Here is a 23,564-nt window from a genome sequence, read left to right as displayed (position 1 = left end):
GGAGTACTGTAGTCGTGGGGACAGGAGTCCATGCAGCACCTTTGCTTGGTAAAATTATACAGTAAGTTTCCGTTTAATGGCTGGTACTCCTTTAGTGTCAAATAATTACTCTTCATCACCATTAAGTGTGCAGCCTAGTATTAGGTGTGTCTGTCGGCCATCTCAAGGCCTCTGTCCATTGTGGCTTGAATGCATTCCTACTAGCACCCTGAGAAGCTGCCTGCAGTCATGGCATTTGGAAGCATACTGTATGTGTCTAAAAAGACCCTGGGGAGTATTTACTGCAAGTTCGGGAGCTTAAACTAAATCTTTACAACACAGTTATTTTAAGTACGGCAGTTCTGCCGTGATGGATACTAAGAGTTCCCCGCACTGTCACATATCCTTCCGCAAAGTATGATTGAATGGAGTCAGGCTAAAGCTCAAGTAATCTATTTTGTTGCATCCCAAATGCATTCCTCGCATCGTTCTGAAAGTGTTAATGTGTAACCTGAGGATGAGTCGCCACCTCTCTCTGCCTCGCCTCACTGCATTTATTCAATAAATGGTGTTATCCCGATAGACTATCAGCAAACCATGTGAAATGCAAATAGCTAATATCGTACGTGCAAGATAATTCATTCAGATTGCTCAGAGGACTCAGAACACAACAATGTTAATACAAATAATTATATTGTGAATTGAATGATTTATTCAGTTTCCTTCCAATTGCATTCTTGTTCACCAGGGCCTAAGAGAGACGCGTGTCCTCCGGCCAACACTGGCTATGTTTTAAAGAATGTAGCTAGTGAGTGGTGGTCGCATAGGTGCTTCGCAGCACACGATCCCCCCTAAACAGTTTTAAAAAAGTGATACAGACGCGCATTGGTGAAAATAGTGACTGATAACGAATAAGCTATTTCCCATTTTTTCTTTAATAGGTACAGGCATAAGAGCATTTTGAATTTTCATGTAGAAATTGAAAAGATAGCATGGGTAATGGCCGTGCTTATTAAACAGATTGTACGTTCATGTGACGGGAAGTGGCCTGGAGCTCATGTTCCATATGGGAACGAAAGGAGGTCTAGAATAGACAAAGAGATACTTTGTGCCATTTCAGCTATGCTGCCATTAAAAGGAGCTTGGTAGGTAATGGTACTGTGTGATTAAATTCATGGGCGATCATGTTAGACGGCCACACCGTCGGCCGGAGTGTGCGAGCAGGAAGTCGCTTAAGTTTCTGTAAAAATCACGCAGCGCAGCCGAGGGTACCCGGAGAGAGAAACTTATAGGACGGTGTTAACCGTATGATAATCGAACGGAAGTTTTGTCTAGTCGGTCTGTATGTAGTGAGGAAAGGGGGGGCGGGGGGAGATTTGTTTTGCGTGGGTAAGCCACAATCGGAATGTTATACATGCTTGAAAATGTCGTTTATCTTACATAGCGGCATGCACGGAAGCCTTTAGACAGCGAGTGATCAGTTGTACCAAAAACGTGTGGGTTTTGGGGGGAGAAGGGACGGTGGATAGTATGAATAAAATTAGGGAAGGGATTTAAGTGGGAGGCCACGCCATTTTCAGCAGTGTGTCACGGCAGAGAAAATGGCGCTCCGTGTGCAGGACATCAGTGTTAATTGTCAAAGTGTCTGATCACTGGTTTTCCTGTGAGACCAAACCACATAAATCTAAGAGTAAGCTAATTTTTCATCAATATCTAACGACTTGGGCTAACTTTCCCACAGTGTTTAGGTTGTACAAATACAGGCTGAAACTTGGTAGGAACTGTCAGCTGTGCTTTTGTCCAGTTCGATGTTGGACATGTCTCCTAAAACGATGCTGGTTACATGGTCCAGTGAGTGCATTAGTCTTCCTTCTTGGCCCTTGTAGGACACCTGCTGGAAACCCCTTGGCATCCACTGTCGTATTTATTAGGGAAAAACAGGCCTGATGCCCACTGCAGGTACCCGCTGCTTCTGGCCCATGGCAGTAGCCTGCTGACCTCTTTAGAGAAGCGCTTGCAGGCTACATTTATGGCCTGCACATGCGAAACTCGCTGCAGTTGCAATATGATTGATGTCACTTTTATAACCAGAAAGGCAAATTAGTGATTTTTGCACAGTTTCCTTCCCTAGTAAGGCCCTTTGGCCTATCTGATTCTGCATAAACTAGGAATCCATGACAAAGTGCTTCTGTTGCTGTGACATTTGTCCCTCTTAAGTGTTTCTGTGAGAAACTGCCTGTGTATTTAAGGTACGTGAAGTAAAGAACAGAAGACATAAGATACACCATTGTATACCATGTTTCGTGTGTTGGCAGGGATGTAAATATTGTACTAGTTTTCTCTTCCTAGTTTAGGTTTTAGGTCGAGCGCACATGCGCTTTTGACCTGTTGTAAGTATTCTGTGGGCTTTTCACCACGTCCATCACATTCACTCTTTCATGGGTTTGCCTTTCAAAAATCCCTTGATATAATTGGTAAATGCTTTACGTTTGTCCTGCCTGGGGACTGTTTCGTTACCGCCTTGCAGACTGACCCTGTTACATGGATTATTGCAGGATTGCCGATATACTTCAGCGTGGACAAACTCGTTCTTTTCTTTTGTCTCACCTTTGTGCTCCAGGGCGGCCATGGCTGTCACAGCACGAACAGCCAGAACTCCATCGGAGATATTGAAGCGCTGGTCACATTGTTCACACTGTTACCTAATCAGTTTAATTTCTTTTGGCTCCCCCCTTCATGCTCCATAGCTTTCACAAAAACACTTGTAATCAATAACTACTTCACATAAAAAACACAGAAATACTGCTCTCCCGACACAGTGCGAGAGCCAATACTACAATATTCACTGCACTTGGAAAACCCACACCATAATGCTTTGCAAGCATTCTTTTGCAAAACATTTTAGCCCATAACTCAGCCTGTGATGGTCCTAGGACAATGGGACCACTAAAACGTTCAGCACAATGCACTCTTTCTGTCTAGGTCACCTCTGGGTGTCCACACTAAGTTATTGGGGGACCCGAAAATAATAACTCCTCCCACAATTCAGTGTCTTTTTAAGCTCTGTCATGGCTGACACATTTGTTTTATAGCTGAGAGTAGTAAAGGTTTTGAGGGCCTTGTTTGTAGTATTGTTGCAGTAGGCCTGACAGCCCTGAAAATGTGTAATGTACTATGCCCTTTAGGAGCTAAATATATGCTTGCACTGCATTGTTTTCTGCCATTCTGTTTTCATGTGGATATGCCCCCTAGGGGCTAACTATATGGTTAGATGATCATGTTTCTTATAAATGCTCTTTTTATTGTGGTGCCCTCTAGGGGCTGTTCTGAGCATTACAGTCAACATACTACAATATCTGCAGCACTCGGAAACTTGCCCCATAATGCTTTGCAAGCTTTCTTTTACAAATGTTTTTGTCCATAACTCACCCTTTGGTGGTCCTAGGACAATGGGACCGCCACCAAAAAGTTCACAACAGTGTGATCTTTCTGTTTAGACCATATCTGGATCCCCACACTTGGTTAGTGGGGACTCCAAAATAATAACCCATCCCACCATGCAGTGAATTTGTAAGCTCTCTTATGGCTGGAACTTTTTTGCACCTGGGAGTAGTTTGTATTTTAAGGGCCTTGTTTGAAAAAACTTTCCAGTAGGCCTACTAGCCCTTCAGTTATATGCATGGCCACTGGAATTATGTGGCTGAATGGACAAAAATATGCATCATGGTTGACCAATTAACGTGGCAAATGAAGTCCAGTTATAAATTTACAGTGCCAATAGTTCCAACTCAAGTAAATGCGAGACCTATTGCATTGCAAATGCTTGTTATTGGTTGTGTATGTGTGTTTTTGCCTGGTGCCTAGATATACGTTTTGTATTGAAATAGGTAAATACAAGATCTGCATTTTTCTATTACTTTGTTACTTTATTTGCATATGGAGTGTGTGTGTGTGTGTGTGTGTGTGTGTGTGTATATATATATATATATACACATACACATACACACACACACACACACACACAGGAAGACATTCGTTTTTTTTAAATGCAGTGATATATTGTAGGAAAGTACCATCTTGCCTGGCATGTTACCCCCATTTTTCACTGTATATATGTTGTTTTAGTTGTATGTGTCACTGGGACCCTGCCAGCCAGGGCCCCAGTGCTCATAAGTGTGCCTGAATGTGTTACCTCTGTTATGACTAACTGTCTCACTGAGGCTCTGCTATCCAGAACCTCAGTGGTTATGCTCTCTCATTTCTTTCCAAATTGTCACTAACAGGCTAGTGACCAATTTCACCAATTCACATTGGCATACTGGAACACCCTTATAATTCCCTAGTATATGGTACTGAGGTACCCAGGGTATTGGGGTTCCAGGAGATCCCTATGGGCTGCAGCATTTCTTTTGCCACCCATAGGGAGCTCCGACAATTCTTACACAGGCCTGCCACTGCAGCCTGAGTGAAATGATGCACACATTATTTCACAGCCATTTTCACTGCACTTAAGTAACTTATAAGTCACCTATATGTCTAACCTTTACCTGGTAAAGGTTAGGTGCAAAGTTACTTAGTGTGTGGGCACCCTGGCACTAGCCAAGGTGCTCCCACATAGTTCAGGGCAAATTCCCCGGACTTTGTGAGTGTGGGGACACCATTACACGCGTGCACTACACATAGGTCAATACCTATGTGTAGCTTCACAATGGTAACTCCGAATATGGCCATGTAACATGTCTAAGATCATGGAATTGCCCCCTCTATGCCATCCTGGCATTGTTGGCACAATCCCATGATCCCACGGGTCTGTAGCTCAGACCCGGGTACTGCCAAACTGCCTTTTCAGGGGTTTCACTGCAGCTGCTGCTGCTGCCAACCCCTCAGACAGGTTTCTGCCCTCCTGGGGTCCAGCCAGGCTTGGCCCAGGATGGCAGAACAAAGGACTTCCTCAGAGAGAGGGTGTTACACCCTCTCCCTTTGGAAAAAGGTGTTAAGGCAGGGGAGGAGTAGCCTCCCCCAGCCTCTGGAAATGCTTTCATGGGCACAGATGGTGCCCATTTCTGCATAAGCCAGTCTACACCAGTTCAGGGACCCCTCAGCCCTGCTCTGGCGCAAAACTGGACAAAGGAAAGGGGAGTGACCACTCCCCTGACCCGCACCTCCCCTGGGAGGTGTCCAGAGCTCCTCCAGTGTGCTCCAGACCTCTGCCATCTTGGAAACAGAGGTGCTGCTGGCACACTGGACTGCTCTGAGTGGCCAGGGCCAGCAGGTGACGTCAGAGACTCCTTCTGATAGGCTCCTTCAGGTGTTGCTAGCCTATCTTCTCTCCTAAGTAGCCAAACCCTCTTTTCTGGCTATTTAGGGTCTCTGCTTTGGGGAATTCCTTAGATAACGAATGCAAGAGCTCATCAGAGTTCCTCTGCATCTTTCTCTTCACCTTCTGCCAAGGAATCGACTGCTGACCGCGCTGGAAGCCTGCAAAACTGCAACAAAGTAGCAAAGACGACTACTGCAACTCTGTAACGCTGATCCTGCCGCCTTCTCAACTGTTTTCTTGGTGGTGCATGCTGTGGGGGTAGTCTGCCTCCTCTCTGCACTAGAAGCTCCGAAGAAATCTCCTGTGGGTCGACGGAATCTTCCCCCTGCTACCGCAGGCACCAAAGAACTGCATCACCGGTCCCCTGGGTCTCCTCTCAGCACGACGAGCGAGGTCTCTTGAATCCAGCAACTCTGTCCAAGTGACTCCCACAGTCCAGTGACTCTTCAGTCCAAGTTTGGTGGAGGTAAGTCCTTGCCTCCCCACGCCAGACTGCATTGCTGGGAACTGCGTCTTTTGCAGCTACTCCGGCCTCTGTGCACTTCCGGCGGAAATCCTTTGTGCACAGCCAAGCCTGGGTCCACGGCACTCTAACCTGCATTGCACGACTTTCTAAGTTGTCCTCCGGCGTCGTGGGACTCCTTTCTGCAACTTCGGGTGAGCACCGTTTCACTCCTCTTCGTAGTGCCTGTTCCGGCACTTCTGCGGGTGCTGCCTGCTTCTGAGAGGGCTCCTTGTCTTGCTCGACGCCCCCTCTGTCCCCAGACGCAATTGGCGACATCCTGGTCCCTCCTGGGCCACAGCAGCATCCACAAACCCTAACCGCACAATTTGCAGCTAGCAAGGCTTGTTGGCGGTCTTTCGGCGGGAAAACACTTCTGCACGACTCTTCACGACGTGGGACATCCATCCTCCAAAGGGGAAGTTTCTAGCCCTTGTCGTTCCTGCAGAATCCTCAGCTTCTACTGCCTAGTAGCTGCTTCTTTGCACCCACAGCTGGCATTTCCTGGGCATCTGCCCATCTCCGACTTGCTTGTGACTTTTGGACTTGGTCCCCTTGTCCCACAGGTACCCTCGACTGGAAATCCATCGTTGTTGCATTGCTGGTTTGTGTCTCTCCTGCAGAATTCCCCTATCACGACTTCTGTGCTCTTTGGGGAACTTTAGTGCACTTTGCACTCACTTTTCAGGGTCTTTGGGTGGCCTATTTTTCTAACCCTCACTGTTTTCTTACAGTCCCAGCGACCCTCTACAAGGTCACATAGGTTTGGGGTCCATTCATGGTTCGCATTCCACTTTTGGAGTATATGGTTTGTGTTGCCCCTATCCCTATGTGTCCCCATTGCATCCTATTGTAACTATACATTGTTTGCACTGTTTTCTAAGACTATACTGCATATTTTTGGTATTGTGTACATATATCTTGTGTATATTTGCTATCCTCATACTGAGGGTACTCACTGAGATACTTTGGCATATTGTCATAAAAATAAAGTACCTTTATTTTTAGTATATCTGTGTATTGTGTTTTCTTATGATATTGTGCAAGTGACACTAGTGGTACTGTAGGAGCTTCACTCGTCTCCTAGTTCAGCCTAAGCTGCTCTGCTAAGCTACCATTATCTATCAGCCTAAGCTGCTAGACACCCTATACACTAATAAGGGATACCTGGGCCTGGTGCAAGGTGTAAGTACCCCTTGGTACTCACTACAAGCCAGTCCAGCCTCCTACATATATGGCAACCAGTTCTTTCTATATATATTCAGTAGAACTTCATTGCAAGAATGTGTCGTAAAATGACCAAGCAATACATTTTGTTGAAATTGAATCTAGATGTTTAGTGTGTGTGTGTGTGTGTGTGTGTGTGTGTGTGTGTGTGTATGTATGTATATATATTTTTCCACTGTTACTTCACACAACGCGAGCGCCTGTGTGTAAATTGCTCCGTATTTTATTTAGGCAACAACTTAATTTCAATAGTTTTAAGAGATATATATATATATATATATATATATATATATATATATATATATATATATATATATATATATAATAGTAGTTTGCATTTTAAGGGCCTTGTTTGAAAAAACATTCCAGTAGGCCTACTAGCCCTTCAGTTATATGCATGGCCACTGGAATTATGTGGCTGAATGGACCAAAATATGCGTCATGGTTGACCAATTAATGTGGCAAATTAAGTCCACTTATAAATTTACAATGCCAATAGCTCCAACTCAAGTAAATGCGAGACCTATTGCATTGCAAATGCTTGTTATTTGTTGTGTTTGTGTGTTTTTGCCAGGTGCCTAGGTATACGTTTTGTATTGAAATAGGTAAATACAAGATCTGCATTTTTCTATTACTTTGTTACTTTATTTGCATATGGAGTATGTATTTATATGTGTATATATATATATATATATATATATATAAATATATATATATATATATATATATATATATATATATATATATATATATATATACACACATACATATACACACACACACACACAGGAAGACATTTTTTTTTTTTTTAATGCAGTGATATATGGCAACCAGTTCTTTCTATATATATTCAGTAGAACTTCATTGCAAGAATGTGTCGTAAAATGACCAAGCAATACATTTTGTCGAAATTGAATCTAGATGTTGTTTAGTGTGTGTGTGTGTGTGTGTGTGTGTGTGTATGTATATATATATGTATATATTTTTCCACTGTTACTTCACACAACGCGAGCGCCTGTGTGTAAATAGCTCCGTATGTTATTTAGACAACAACTTCATTACAATAGTTTTATATATATATATACCGACTCCTCATTGTCTGTGACACGGTGACACACCATCAACCACTCCAAAGATGCACATAAGGCAGCGATATGGTATACTCCATTGTTTTAATATTTTTATGGCGCTGCAAGATTAAATCAAATATGCGGCCAATGCATTTTGGCGATATGCCTTTAACTGGTCCTCACAGACATAGGTGACAAACTTTCCTTTACCACATAGTGCCTCCTCAGTTTCCAGCAGCCCAACCACTAGACCACTACATTCACAGTCATTCAATCTGAAATGGCCCATTTCATCCTCCATTTTCTCCTCATTCAATATACGATCAACATAATCTTTACAAATTTAAATTTTTCCGAGGTCATTATTTAATCTATTTTAAAACACCTATTATTTTCCAAAGCACAATATCCTGTTCCACCAACCAATTTTCTGTTCATTCATCTAAAATGCTACAGTCAATGATTTTACAAGAGACATCCTATATGCTGTACTATATAAAGTGCTTAATGCTCTCTATACAAAAATATCACTGTTTTAAGATTGCAATTTAATCATAAAGTGAAGGTACTTAAGATACAGGATAGTTAACAGGAGCTAACTTTTACGGGCCAAACCCATCCCCATTAATCCATAAAAGCAGTCAGCACAAATACCCTCATAATCTTAATCTCACATTCATTAATCATTTATTAGGTCATAAATCACCATATCATCCTTATAGACAAAGTTGGCAGTGTGTGAGAAAAATATATGGAAAGTGCAACAGTGTAATTAATCACAACACTTTCTCCAAATCTCAACTAGACATATCATCATGGCTAGCACTGAGACTTCATAAATATGTAAACCAGATGTGCTAAATCTTGCTCAGATACAGAGTGTGCAAAACTCGCATAGACGTTAAAGTGTATATCAGAGTAGCCAGACTCCTACAATTAAACATTCAAAGTACTATAACCAGGCTCACACAAGTAGTACTCAGTCTCGGTCAAATATATCATCATAACTGGCACAGAGACGTCATGTCTATGCAGAGAAGATGTACAAAACTTGCATAGATATTGAAAGTGTAAAACTCGTATGGACGTTGAAGTGAAAAACTAGCAGAAACGTTAAAAGTGTGTTTCTATATAGTCGAAGCCACAAGAGCACATAGCTGGCACAGATACATCATGTCTCTGCGAGAACGATGTACAAAACGTCCATAGTTGGTAAAAGTGCAAAACTCGCATAGATGTTGAAGTGCATGTCTATATAGCCAAAGCCACAAGGGCACAGAGACACCGTATATATCCAGGGAAGATGTGCACAACTTGTATAGGGCACACCATGTGGGTGTGTCTATCTATCTATCTATCTATCTATCTATCTATCTATCTATCTATCTATCTGTATGGCTTTGAATAACACAAAAATCTATCATTATTAGACAAAAAGTATCCCATTTTTTGTTTCTATTTTAATGGTATGCATCCGTGTGATTTATTTTGGGTTTTAGTTCTTCATGAGGCGATTAGTACTGGCGACCCCGAGATTGTGCGAACAGTTCTCCAGCATCGAGAGTTTCACAAAGCATCTATCGCACTTGGAGGAGTTCCGCAACTACTTCAGAAAACGCTTGAGGTACCTGGAAATATTCTTTGCTGTGCTTCTCCGGTAACTGTAGACCTCTTAAAAAAATGTCAAACATAGGTGCAACCGCAGAGGGGGCGTAACACAATAAACATCTTAATTTAGTCTCGGAAAAATCTTGTGCAGCTAAATTTCAGCAAGTCACTTTGCAACTGTGCAACAGAAGCTGATAGTGTCCCCACACTCCTCACTATAAAACATCTTTAAAAAAAAAAAAAAAAAGGAATAACTTTTTTTATGCATTAATGGTCTGTTCTCACTGCTTTTGCCCAAGCTTGTGTGAGGAATAGTTGTCTAGGAAGCAGCATTTTCATGCAAAATTAAGGGTTAATTTGATGGGATCTATAAGTTGCTGCACAACGAGCAGGCAGCCACAATTTATTCAACCTGCGACAAGATATCATCGAGGGTTGCCATTGTATGTTGCCCACTGTTTTAAAACAAAGGTAAAAAATGACATTTACCCACAGTCAATCGCTGGGGAAAGAGCCTTGATAAAAGTTAGCAAAGTGGAGGTTTTTAGTCTGTCATAGGAGATTAAGGAGCAATGGTGTGAGGGAGGTCATCCTCTTCTTTGAGCTCATGGTTTTTAGGCTATGTCCCTTAGAGTGTTGGTGAAAGCAATGCTCTCGCATCTGCCTTTGGCTGACCATTGATGTATTTATTTAACAGTCTTATGTAGCGCTCCTGAAAAAATTGGTATTAGGACGCTTTACATATCACTCAGTTTATATAGTTAAAATCAAACTTGAACCATAACTGCGTAGGAATGGAAAACATGCTATAAAGGTTGACAAAAATGTAACAGAAGTTATGAGAATGTTCGTTTGTGTGGAATTATTTGGAGTTGAGATAATTGCTACAATTGGAAGGGGCAGATGAAATTTGTTTTTAGATGTTACAAGTTAAGAAAAATGTTCATTTCTGGTTCGGTGAGTAAAGCATTCCTGGCATTTGTTGGCATGCATACTACACATTACATGGAGACTCCAAGGTTCGCCTTTGTTCTACTCTGGGGTTCGTCGAGCCATTATTTGTTTATTTTTTGACCAGCTGGAGGTCTTTTTTACTGGGGACGCATACCAGCTGGTGCGAAACATGTCTGTTAAGTTCACTTTAAATGGGTGCTATGTCATGCGTGGGATGAATATAAGGGTTTGTGTGCTTCCGATTGTGGAAGAATAGGCTTTCTTTGTCCTCTCGGGGACACTCATTTTGGAGTTCTTGAACTCTGTTCAGTAATACTGATGACTGCTTATATTTTACCTGAGGGTTCACTGGAGACCAACCACTAGAGTCAGCTAGTATTTCTGTTTCTGAAGAGTAGGATTGTTTAACCCTCAAACGGTGTGAAGTATATGAGGCTGTGGTCTGGACTTGAATGGGATCTCTAAATTGTGTTGTTCAGCAGCAGGCGTTGCTACGTATGGATCTTATCTCAATGAGAAACATTTGAACATTCAGCTCAGTTCAGAAAAGTCGTGCCGTACAAAGGGAGCCAAAACTGTCATTGACAAATCAGCATTTTGAAATCTGGACCATGTACTTGGATTGTGGTGTGGCTGCAATGGCGTGGATGACAGCGGGAGCATCAGGTGGTAATCCGTTTACTGCTCAGGTTGACTAAGCAGCATCATCACTGAGGCAGTGAACTGCCATTTTAGAAAGCTGTAGGCAAGAAGGACTTCATTAAGGGAAAGCTCTTTCTTGTACCTGAAACCTGGCATTGAAACTAAACATTTCCTTTTGGGAAATTCTTCCTTTATGAAGCATAAGGTTCTGGGACCTTCCAGGGGTAGGAAAAGGATGCTCACATACTATAACTGATCTCTGCCCTGACCCTCCTAATATTCGTAAGGAGGGGCCCTGGAAAAGGTGCACTATGCCACTGCACCATGGGCTGCCCAAGGTATCTGAAGTCAGCCTCTGGTTTTATGTATCGGCAGCCTTCTGTCGGTTCCGTAGTTTACAGTGACACTGCCATATGTAGTTATGAACGCGAGTCACCATATTTTACTTTAATGGAATCGAGTAGTCCAAGACAGGTCTCTAAAAGCAGTTCTTCTGCAGTGAATACATCCATTATAGACCTTGTTCTGGGATGATATCAGTGAAGTTGGGGACACAAAAGGTGCATTAATGGGGGGATTGTGCCATATAGGCATGCTTGAACAATACACATCGGTGACCTCAAGGTGCTTGTGTCTTGCCTATAGTACTGTCTCCAAAGCCTTTAATCTTATCTTAACTAGGTTGAGTTTTCTAGTCAGGCTCCATTATAAGGAGACTTCTCTTTAAACTTTCATTTAATCTCATGCCGCATTGCAAGGAGGTTGCCCATGAAACCAGGTTTTTTCTAAAATAGTGAAATGGGTATTCTAAGAGCTGGATCCATATATTTTTTGTTTAAGATTTAAATAATTAATTTTAGCCACTTCTGGTGAATCCCCTTCAGGCAGCCCTTTCTGCATTCTTCACTTCCTGCGCTTGTTTCTTTAACAAAGCACATAACGAACTCAAGTACTTTAGGTGTAGTAAATACCTGCAGAATTGAAGCCTATGAACACAAGGTCAAAGTTCACAGATACACTGAAATTAAGAAAAATAGAGCCTTGCAGTACACATAAATGATCTAGGTCGGTAGTATGGCTGCTTCACCACCTCTAAATTTGTGGTAATCAAGATCAGTCAATGCATGTTGTATTATACAGTCCCTCTGAAATCACTGACCGTGGTTGTGGAAACATCCATATCCTACCTTTCTCGATAGAATCACTTTCACAGTGACTTTTTGCTGATTATAAGCTCCTGTTTTTATTTGCATTAAGAATAGTCGCAGTTCGTGCCCCTTATGTATTTTTTATATCATTTGTTGGTTTAGCCGGCATTCACTTTAAGTTCCCTTATTCTATCTTTTATTGGCAAATGAAAGAAACATACAGTCTTAAAGGCCTGGTACTGTTAAAACGACACCGTAAAATATCCCATAAATCAGAAATATTCTTTCCCACTAATTCCTGTCCGCATTTATCATATATAATCACATACATATGTTGTTCATGTACTCAGGGGGCAGTTTAAAAATGGGTAGAAGATATGGGGTTGAAAAAGAGGAGTGGAATAATGAACCGCTTCTTTGTCATAAACTGTTAGAGGGACTCCTCCCCCCACCCACAAGAAGCCTTGACCAGCATACCGTCTGGACAGGCACCTGTATACTTACTAAGTGTACTTTGTCTTTGTAAGCACCTTTGAATATCTCATCTGTTAAAGTCTTGCAGATACGTTTAATGCTCTATTTATTTTTTAATTGCCGATAATTGATATATCCCATAATTGTTAGTACTATATTGTCGTCCCTCTAGCTGTACACTTTTTGTCTTTTTTCATGTCAGGCTCCTGACTTTTATATGGAAATGAAGTGGGAATTTACTAGCTGGGGTAAGTTGTGTTTCTTAATTCTTTGTGTTGCTTTCATAATTTCAAGTAAAACACTGGGTGAAGAAAATCCAACATTAGATGAAGATGGTTAGTTAACTTCTAATATGGGAAGGATAATGTGATACGGCTAAAAGGGACTTTACGTATGTGGCCCGTGTGATTGGAGGATGGGCTTGAGCAACATTGGTAAATGGGTGGAAAATAGAACTGGCAGTCATGATATTACAATAGAAATATCCCAGCAATGCACTAAGTTAGAAGCATTCTTTGGTTGTACGTGTCCATTGTGCTTCTTAAGATATTTGACTTTACCTACCTGGGGAATAACATGCTAGGTCACTTCAGCTTAAAAGAACATTCTTGTCAGCGATTGGAATTGACCATGAAACACAAATGTCTGATTTTTTTTTTTTTCCACTGAACTTTGAAAGCACTGGCTGACCCTGAGAAGCAGGTATTTGATTAAGTAAGTGAAAATGATAGACAAAACACTGCATCTACCATGATGCGTTGTACTTGGACTACTGAGGTAAATGGTTGAGGGGCGCCACTATTCCTACACATGCTTCAGAAGCTTTTAAATATCTGGTGCTTCCATCAATCTCTGCTCTTCTTCATTGCAGTGCCACTTTTGTCCAGGGTTTGTCCTAATGATGTCTGTCGGATTTGGAAAAGTGGTGCTAAGCTGCGAGTGGATGCCACGTTACTGGGATTCGAAAACAGGAGCTGGGTTCGTGGAAAGCATAGCTTCATTTTCAAAGAGGAAGGTGAGTAGGAGCTGAAAGGTAATCTTTAGTAGTTGAGAGTAACACAGAAAGAGTGAAAAGCAGAAGTACAGACATTTGAGGAAATACTTTAGCACTGTAACAGTTCCAGGACACTTCATCCTATTGATTTTTGTCCTTTTTGATTAATGAGCTTATTGTAATATATTTTTATCACTGGGCCACGCCGGGTAGACCTTATCCTACGTAGTCTGAGCCTCGATCAGTCGAAGTCTAACATGCCTTCTGGTACAAACATGTATTGTTTTGTGAATGTTTCTGAACAGAACATAGTCTCTGATGTTATGGGACACTTGAGGTGGTGGCCTCACCGTATCAACAAAGGAACTACGCCTTCAGTCTGATGCAGTCTTTTGGGCATGCTTTCCCTTCTGACTCTACTCTGGTCCCTCAAAAGGGCCTGCAATGCCTTACTAATGCCATATTGGGTTCTCTACAAAATGCAGATTAACAGCGACAATATTCTTTGTCGCCTTAGCCATGTTTACACTATCTGGGAATCACATGAAGTCTCTATCCCTCTTCCCCCCCCCCGCCCCCCCTCCCCCATTGTGTTTAATGTTTTATATATTTTACACTTGGGGTGCTGTCATCCAAAGCAGAACAATGATTGTAACAAGAGCATGACACAAAATATACTGGTTTACTGAGGACTATAGGATGTTAATGGTTGAGGAGCCAAACATTTTGAGGATCAAGAGAAGAGAAGCAACTTTTAAGTTTCAGATGAAAAGGAAAGAAAGGAAATGCATACAATCTGGAATGTAGCAAGGGGAAGCAGAGAAATCAAAAGTTGGGAAGCAAAGCTGAGAGAACGAGTGGACTTGTGAGAAACAACAGATAGGTGCTGCACGGATACAGATGAATATAGAGGTATTCAGGTCGGTCAGTCACCAGCAATATAGCCCGCATACATGATAGAGAAGAGCAGAAGAGTGTTTGAAGTGAGGAAGGTTATAGATGAAGGACATACAAACTCTGTAGAAGTTAAAGGACTATGAGAGATTAGGTGATTAAATAGCAGAGAAAGGAGATACAATTATATTATCTGGTGACTGTTTCCATCATTTAATGAATATATCAGAAACTTTAAAACAAATATTTTGATAACTTTGATTAAGCTGTTTGTACTGGAACTGGTGGAGCTGTTAAGTATTGACTTATAAACAAACAATACAAATACATTGAACAAGTAACACTGGTCAAGCTAGAATTCCAATGGATTTTATTTTGTAACCTAAATATTTTCCTTCACCAGATAACTGGGCAGAGCTGTTGGAGGTAAATCATGATACAAAGGTTGTCATGAAAGAGCGTTTTGACATATCTCAGGAAATTGAGAGCGTGACACTGGAGTCGATGCAGCCTCCAGAGAGGGAAGTGACAAAACACCTTACAAATCCAGTTGTTAACACTTGCCTTGACACCTCAAATGTTGCTTTTGAAAGGTACAGAAACAACCTTTTAACAGAGCTCTAAATATCTCTTGTATCATTAAAGAGGTGTGTTTTTCGGTTCCTTATTAGTCTTTTGTTGGTCTGCCATTCATATATTTGCACTGTATTCATAGAGTTTCATTTGCAATTTTGTGTGCTTGAATTTAGGGTCTCCAGTGTGAACCCAGCAGAAATATTAAGATTTATTTCAATTTCTAAGCTCTCTGGTCATGCATATCCTAAATGTGCTTGGGTGTAAGCCAGGAAACGCTTGGTTATGTGATGTTTCACAGTTTTCCCAAGAATAGATCTCTCACTTCTGTCTATTTCTCTGCTCTTGCTGTGTGATTGAGCTTATATTTCTGTACGGACAATATCCCGTTAGACCTCTCCTGTTGACCCTAAAACAAACATTTATCACATTTCACTTTGCATTAGCAAATATAATCATTAGCCCACCAATCCAGCTTCATTAGCTTTTCTTGCTACCTTATCGTTTTGATATTCCTGCTTTGATTATTTCCTAATTAAGGAGAATATGTTAAATCTGATCGTTTCTATTAATTTTTATACTAAAACAGTGTGTACAACACACAAGAGAAGAAGATGTGACAATATACTGTGGTACTTTTTTCCAGAACAAAGTCTGGATTCTGGGGCTGGAGGACAGACAAAGAGGAAATGGTGAATGGGTATGAGGCAAAGGTAAATAGAATGCTTGAATACATCTTCTCATATTTAAATGTTGATTAATGAGTATGTGTTGTTATTAATTGCCCCAGTAACTTGGAACTTATGGTGCCCCACTCATTTTTTATGTTGATTTGAAGTATTTTCAGAAACAATGTAGGTGTAGTTATCTAAAATTCCAGGCATTTTAACATGAAAGAATCTGTACACCTAACAAAAAGGGCACCTACTAGTACATTAAATATGATGGAGACTTCTAGCTACAGATTCCTTACCTTTGAATTTCTCAGGTGTCAGACTGGATCCGGAAACTTTTGCGTAAGCAGTACCCCTGTTGGGTGGCTTTGTTCAGTTCCACGAGGCATCGTTGGCACCAGAAGTGACATCATGGTCATCTAAATAGGCTCCACCCAGGTGAGCGGACGTCAGTCTTTTTTTTCCCCATGCCAGTTAGCGCTGATCCAGAGAAGGGCTATCCCTCTGTCTCTTTTTGACAGTTTTTTCAAACGTTTTGTTGACTATTTTTTGGAAGTGTCAAGAATGTCTTCTGGAAAGGCAGGTTTCAAACTGTGTGGTGCCTGGGGAAGAGACACAAGAAGAAGTCTAAGTGGACTTCGACTCGTCCGTCTACTGATGTGACGGGTGAGGAACATCGGCATTCCAGGCACGGTTCAGCGGAGCCATTGCACTTCTGACTTCGTGCATCCTCCTGTTTCCAGGAGTCAGAGCGACCCCCCACTCAGATTAAAGACTTCTTCGAGGCCATGTATTCGAGTGGGCTGACTACTCCGGAGTGCCTTTGGAGACCATGCGAGGTCGGAGAAGGCCCCATCAGGTTCTGTGCTGATGGCTCCGGCCTCGACTCCGATTGGGTCTCATGGATCTGATCACGGATACGGATTGGTGCCTTTCATGCCAACACAACCTCCTCCAGCATCGATCCTGACTTCCATGCTCCCAGTGCAAACCAGTGGCTCTACCCCCATTGTCATCCCCGACGACGGAGTACATTGACGCACATTCCAGCACTGACAGGGCCGAACAAGCATCGACTGAGTGTTTTTCTGAACAGCCAGGCATGGGGAAGAGTTGGGGAGGTTCATTAGACCCTTGAGAATACCAGTTATACACTCCTAGAGAACATTTGGACTGGTATGATAAACTTGGAAATGCTAGTGGACTGGACACCTCTCCAAATACTGGTTTGCTCTCTCTACCTACTGTGGCTACGGAGGAGGGAACATCTTACGCAGTCGTGGTGAAAAGGGCAGCAGAGGTCCTTGACCTTGAACGTCTCTCAGTGGCAGTCAAGACTCACCTCTTGACTGAAGTGCTTCAGCCTGGGGCTTCCTCATCTGAACCCTTTTTGCCCTTTGAGGCACTGACTGATGTTTTGCTGGGAACTTCATTCAAGTCCAGTACAGGGACTCCTGTAAACAGGGCAATTGCCAGGCGCCATCGCCCTGCCTCTGGTGATCCTAGTTTCCTCACCCCAGCTCCCCACCCCTGCGTGCTTAGTAGTCCAAGCCTCAACTTCCTATAGCGCATTCCCTGCCACTTCCCCGGACAGGGAATCCAAGAGGCTGGATAGCTTAGGCAAGAAAATGTTTTCTTCCACTAGCCTAGCGTTGCGGTCAGTGAACTCCGCATGCCAGTTGGGCCATTATTCCCACACCTTGTGGTATACAGTTGCGCAAGAGCTGCCGTAGGTCCCAGAGGAGGTCTGGACTATCCTCTCCCAAGTTGTTAAGGACAAGAGAGATGCAGCAAAGTTCACCATCAGGTGTGGTTTAGACATGACTGACTTGCTGGGCAGAGCGGTTTAGTCAGCAGTGGCGTTGAAATGCCACATCTGGCTGAGAACATCTGGCTTTTCGGGGGATGTCCAGGTCAACCTCATGGACATTCCCTTCCATGGACTCGTCTCTTTGGAGAGAAGGCAGATGTTGGAGCACTTCAAGGGCTTGTGGGCTACGGCGAAGTCCTTGGGCCTCTCAGTGACACCTTGCCCCTAGTCTGCCTTTCTTGGCTACAGAAGGGCTGCTCCAACACACCAGCCTTTTGCTAGCCACTGTCCTATGCAGGTTCCCCAAGCTGTGTGAGGATGTGGATGCAGTGCTTTCTGACCCCGTGGGTCTGATAGCCAGAAGTCGTGCTCCACTAATATCCCCAACCACTGCAGCATCTAAGCCTTCCTAGTCTGGTTCTGCAAGACCATGGGTGCCTAGTTGGAGGGAGAATCGAACATCTCCACCACTGGCAATCCATTACATTGGGCAAATGGGTCTTGCAACTCATTCAGAGGGGCTACTCCTTCCCTTTCCAATCTTTCCCTCCCCTCTATAACGGCAACACAAGAATTGCTGGCGGAGGATCATCTGACCTTGCTCTGAGGGAAAGTTACAGCTGTGTTGGGCAAGAGAGCTACAGAGAGGGTTCTGATGTCAGAAATAGGCAGTGGTTGTTATTCTTGCTACTTTCTAATTCCCAAGAAGAACAAGGTTCTTTGTCCTATTCTAGACCTTCAAACCGTCAACCTCTTCCTCAAAAAGGAGGAATTCAAGATGCTCACATTGGCCCAGATCTTGTGTTCCCCAGACAAAGGAGATTGGCTGGTAGTGTTGTACTTGCAAGAGGCATATTTCCACATTCCCATCTTGCTTATCCATAGGTGTTACCTGCAGTTCAAGGTGGGGTCACAAGCACTTTCAGTTCATTGTGCTCCCCTTTGGCCTTACCAGGATTTCAGTCCTCCCCTATCTCAACTACTGGCTGTTGAAGGCGGGGTCGCCCCAGGCTGTCGTCTCCCACCTCCAATCTTCGGCAGGCCTCCTGCATTCGCTAGGGTTTACTATCAACGGATCGAAGTCACACCTGACTCCGTCTCAGACGCTCCCTTTCATTGGATCTGTTTTGGACACAGTGCAGTTTCAGGCTTATCCTTCCGAGGAGCGAGTCCAGTATATTTAGGTTATGACACCGATGTTTCGGCCTCTATCCTGGATTTCAGTGGGAATTATTCTGAGGCTACTGGGCCTCATGGCCTCCTGCATCCTGCTGGTAAATCATGCCAGATGGCGTTTGCAGGCTGTGCAGTGGGACCCGAAGTTCCACTGGACGCAGCATCAGGGGAATCTCTCTTACATGGTCAAGATTTCGGAGGGAACTGCAAAAGACTTGAAGTAGTGGCTGGCGAACAGTGATTGGTTTAAAGGCAAACTCTTCTCCCTTCCCCAACCAGATCTGACAGTAGTGAGGGATACATCACTCCTGGGGTGGGGAGGCCATCTATGAGAGGTGGAAACTGAGGACACTTGTTTCCTATGAAATCCAGATTTCACATAAACTTGTTGGAGCGCCAGGTGATTCATTTAGCCTTGAAAGCATTTCTTACCTGTGTCGATGGGAAGTTGGTGCAAGTGTTCACGGACAACACCACTGCCATGTGGTATTGCAACAAGCAGGACTTGATGGGGTCATGGACCCATTGTCAAGAGGCCCTGCGCCTCTGGAGATGGCTGGAACAGCAGGGCATAACTCTGGTAGTTCAACACCTGTCAGGTTCTCTGAACGCCAAGGCAGGCAAACTCAGCTGTCGATAACTAGTGGATCACGAGTTGCATCTCCAACCGGAGGTGATACAAGGGCTCTTTCAGCAGCGGGGAGAGCCTTGGTTGGATCTGTTCTCCTCCGAATAGAACACCCAGTGTCAGCAGTATTGCGCATTGAAATTTCCAAAGCGGCACTTGCTCGGAGACGCTTTTCGTCTCAAGTGGAGTTCATGCCTCCTGTATGCCTTTCTGCCCATACCACTTCTGCCCAGAGTTCTCAAGAAGATCAGGAATGGCCGGGCCCAAGTCATTCTTGTGGCTCCAAACTAGGCATGGAGAGTCTGGTATCACAAACTTCTGAAGATGAGCATCGATCCTCCCATCAGCCTGCCCCTTCAGGAGTATCTTCTGTTGCAGCAGCAGGGGAAGGTCTTCCACCTGAGCCTGTCAACTCTCTGCCTCCTTGTGTGGAGATTGAGCAGCAACAGTTAATAGCTTTTGACCTTCCTCCCGAAGTCTGTAAATATATCCTGGCAGCTAGACGGCCCTCCACAAAAGGTTATATGCCTGCTGCTGGCAGAAGTATGTAAAATACTGTAGAGAAAAGCCTATCACCCCCCCCTCCCCCCTTTCTGCCTCTCTTTCTGATATTCTTCTCTTCATTCCTACCCTTGCCCAGCAGGGTTCTGCTCTTGGCACTCTCATGGGTTCTCTCTCTGCTCTGTCAGCCTTCCTGCGTCTGCCTGACCAACCCTCTTTATTCAAGTCCCCTATTGCAAACTGGTTTCTGAATGGGTTTGTACATATGTTTCCTCCTTCGCCCTTCATTATGCCCCAGCAGGTCCTGACCCTGGTTCTCACTTATCTCATGTGTGCTAATTTCGAGCCAATACACAACTGTGCCCTCCAGCTGCTTTCCATTAAGACAACCTTCTTAGTGACAATAACATCTGCCCAGAGGGTGAGTGAGCCGCAGGCTTTATGATCCAAACCTCCTTAACTTACTGTGTTCCTTGACAAGGTGGTGCTTTGGACCTGGACCTCTTTCTTTCTGAAAGTGGTGACCCCCTTCCATCTTGGGCAGTCTGTCACCCTGCCCTTGTTTTACGTTCCTCCACATCCCTTTAAAGAAGAGGAGCAACTCCACCATCTGGACCAAAAAGAGCATTGTCGTTTTAACTTAACTGCACAAAAGAGTTTCAGTTGGACGGCCAACTGTTTGTGGGGTGTGTTGGAGCAAAAAAAGGTCAGGCAGTACAGAAATTAATTATTTCATGCTGGGTCGTTCTCTGTACCAAGATCTGCCTTGCCCTGGCTGAAAAAGCAGCCCCCTGATGGCTTAAGGGCCCATTGCACCAGAGGAAAAGCTGCGACCCCAGCGTTAGCTCGTGGAGTCCCAGTCTTGGATATCTGCCAGGTAGCAGCCTGGGCGAACCTGCTAGGTTCGGTCCTGCAGGACTTTCTACTTTAGAAAATTTGTCGACATGTGACCGCCAGGAGGTTATGGCTTGGATATCTGTTTAACAGTAAGAAATCTGCAGCTAGAAGTCTCTTTCAGATGAACAAGTTACTTACCTTCGGTAACAGATTATCTAGTAGAGACAGTAACTAGCTGCAGATTGCTTACAGACCCACCCATGCCTTCCCGCTCTGTGGACAGATTATTCGGGCTTTCAGGACCCTAGTTTTGATACACATCCGTCAGCTCACTTCGTGGCTCCGCACTTCTGGCATGGAAAGTCGTGAAAATTAACTGATGTGCACGTGCCTGGGTGGTGCCTATATAGGTGACTGCAACGTCACTTCCGGTGCAAACGTTGCCAATGCATGGAACCGGACAAAGCCACCCGATGGTGTGCAGGGGTACTACTCACACAATAGTCTCCCGATCCAGTCTGAAGCTTGGGAAATTCAAAGGTAAGGAATCTGCAGCTAGATATTGTCTCTACCAGATAATTTGAAAGGTAGGTAACTTGTTCTTTAGGTTTGGGATAATGTGGTAAATAAAACATCAAACATGAAATAAATATCCCTGTTCATCCTTCCTACATTAATAGGTGTAGTTAATCCATCATAGTCACTGACCCAAAAGCATTTCTTCAAATGTTATATTTCGCTTTCAGTATTTATTGATCCTTATTTTGTGCATAATTATTTTAAAAAGACCACAACAACAAATTCATCTAATAGGGACTTCTAGTTGCAGATTCCTTACCTAGGGATTTCACTAACACATCAGTCTGGATCTGGAGATTTTTCTCTAACAGTACCCCTTGTGCGCCATCAGGTGGCATCAGCCGACTCAGTTGTCAGCGTCATGCATGCAAGATATGACTCCACAACCTATATAGGCGCCACCCCAGTGTGCCGGCGTCAGTTTCTTTTCACAACTTTCTGGGCTAGAAGTGCGGAGCCAAAAGAACACTGAAAGCTGGTGTGTTTAAACTAGGGCCCTGAATGGAAAGTCCCTGTCCCTAGAAATCAGTTTGCAGTGCGGGGAGGATCGGTAAGGAATCTGCAACTAGAATATGTCTATACTAGATAAGGCATTACCGAAGGTAAGTAACTTGTTCTTATAATAGAGACTTCTAGTTGCATATTCCTTACCTTAGACTAGATACGCAAGCAATACCCTCCCCAGAGGTGGGTCTGTAAACCAAAATCATCCAAGGAAGTCCTGCAAGACAGAACAGGCAAAGTAGTTGTTCCTCCGGACCTTACTGCCCAAGCAGTAGTGTTTGATGAATGTATGCAGTGATGCCCACGTTGCTGCCTGACAGATGTCCAGGACTGGAACTCCGCGTGCTAATTCAGTAGTTGCAGCCGCCGCTCTGATAGATTGAGCTAATACATACCACATTTTAATGCAGAGAACAACCTATTTAGAAATGTTTCTCTTCTGCACTGCCTGACCTTTCTTCGCATCCACATATCCAAGAAAGACGGACGCAGAGTCAACCCACACCACCCAACGGCGTGCAGAGGTACTGCTTGAGAAAGATATCTGGATCCAGACTGACGCTTGGAGGAAAGTCTAAGTTAAGGAATCTGCAGCTAGAATATGTCTACCAGATAAGGCGTTACCGAAGATAAGTAACTTGCTTGTTAATCCCACTAACAATACAACACAAAAAAATAAATCAATAACATACACTAATATTAAAAATTACCACCCCCACTTGGATCAGCACAAGTCATTCTGAACCACACTCCTACACACTCAAAACACACATTAATCCTGGGACTCCCGAAAGGAAGTTTTTCAATGGACCATCAAGGAGACCACTTCTCATTCTGTCTTCCATTATTGAGTCTTGATCTGGGATCTTCAATCAATCAAATCAACTCTCTATCCTGGACATATTCTGGTATGGAGGACTTTTGCTGATAGCACAGTATACTGCACGAGATGCACTTTAGAGAGCCTACTGGGAGAACTAAAATGAAGAAGTGCACCAACAGTATGTGGTAAATAAATTAAGAGATCCATTGTCTGTTGGATTTGAATAGTGGAACAAAAGATATGATGGTCTTGGAAGTGTTATTTTGTGTATCAGTTATTGTACAGGGAAGAGACAAGGACACCAGCTAGAGTTTGTTATATAATACTGGTCTAGAACCCATATGTAATTCACCCCACTTGTTTTTCTGGGTGAAAGAAGAAAATCTGTTGGTCATATGTCCTGAAGAAGGTGGTTTAGAGAACTTGAAATCCACTGAAACGTGCATTGGCCAATATTATTTGTAGATCTCAGATCAAGACGCAATAATTGAAGACTGGATGACGGATGGTCTCCCTCTTGGACTATAAAAAACATTTTGGAGAGCACTGGTATAAATATGTGTATGGGTGTGGTTCAGAATGAGTGATGGAGGTCCAAGTGGGGCGGTGATTATTTTGAAAAAAATATTTTAATTTGCATGAACCGC

General features: G+C 43.4%; 1 protein-coding gene across 1 annotated transcript in view; it reads left to right on the top strand.

The window, feature by feature from the left end:
• Positions 1-23,564, top strand: part of ANKRD13A (ankyrin repeat domain 13A) — a 352,335-nt gene that overhangs the window by 96,688 nt on the left and 232,083 nt on the right. The window contains exons 3-7 of the mRNA XM_069214719.1: positions 9,598-9,722; positions 13,127-13,172; positions 13,796-13,939; positions 15,216-15,405; positions 16,032-16,098. Coding sequence (XP_069070820.1) covers positions 9,598-9,722; positions 13,127-13,172; positions 13,796-13,939; positions 15,216-15,405; positions 16,032-16,098 — 572 coding nt within the window. The remainder of the gene's footprint in view (positions 1-9,597; positions 9,723-13,126; positions 13,173-13,795; positions 13,940-15,215; positions 15,406-16,031; positions 16,099-23,564) is intronic.

Source organism: Pleurodeles waltl, chromosome 11 (assembly GCF_031143425.1).
Source record: "Pleurodeles waltl isolate 20211129_DDA chromosome 11, aPleWal1.hap1.20221129, whole genome shotgun sequence".
Classification (NCBI taxonomy): domain Eukaryota; kingdom Metazoa; phylum Chordata; class Amphibia; order Caudata; family Salamandridae; genus Pleurodeles; species Pleurodeles waltl.
This window is presented reverse-complemented; position numbering and strand designations above follow the sequence as displayed.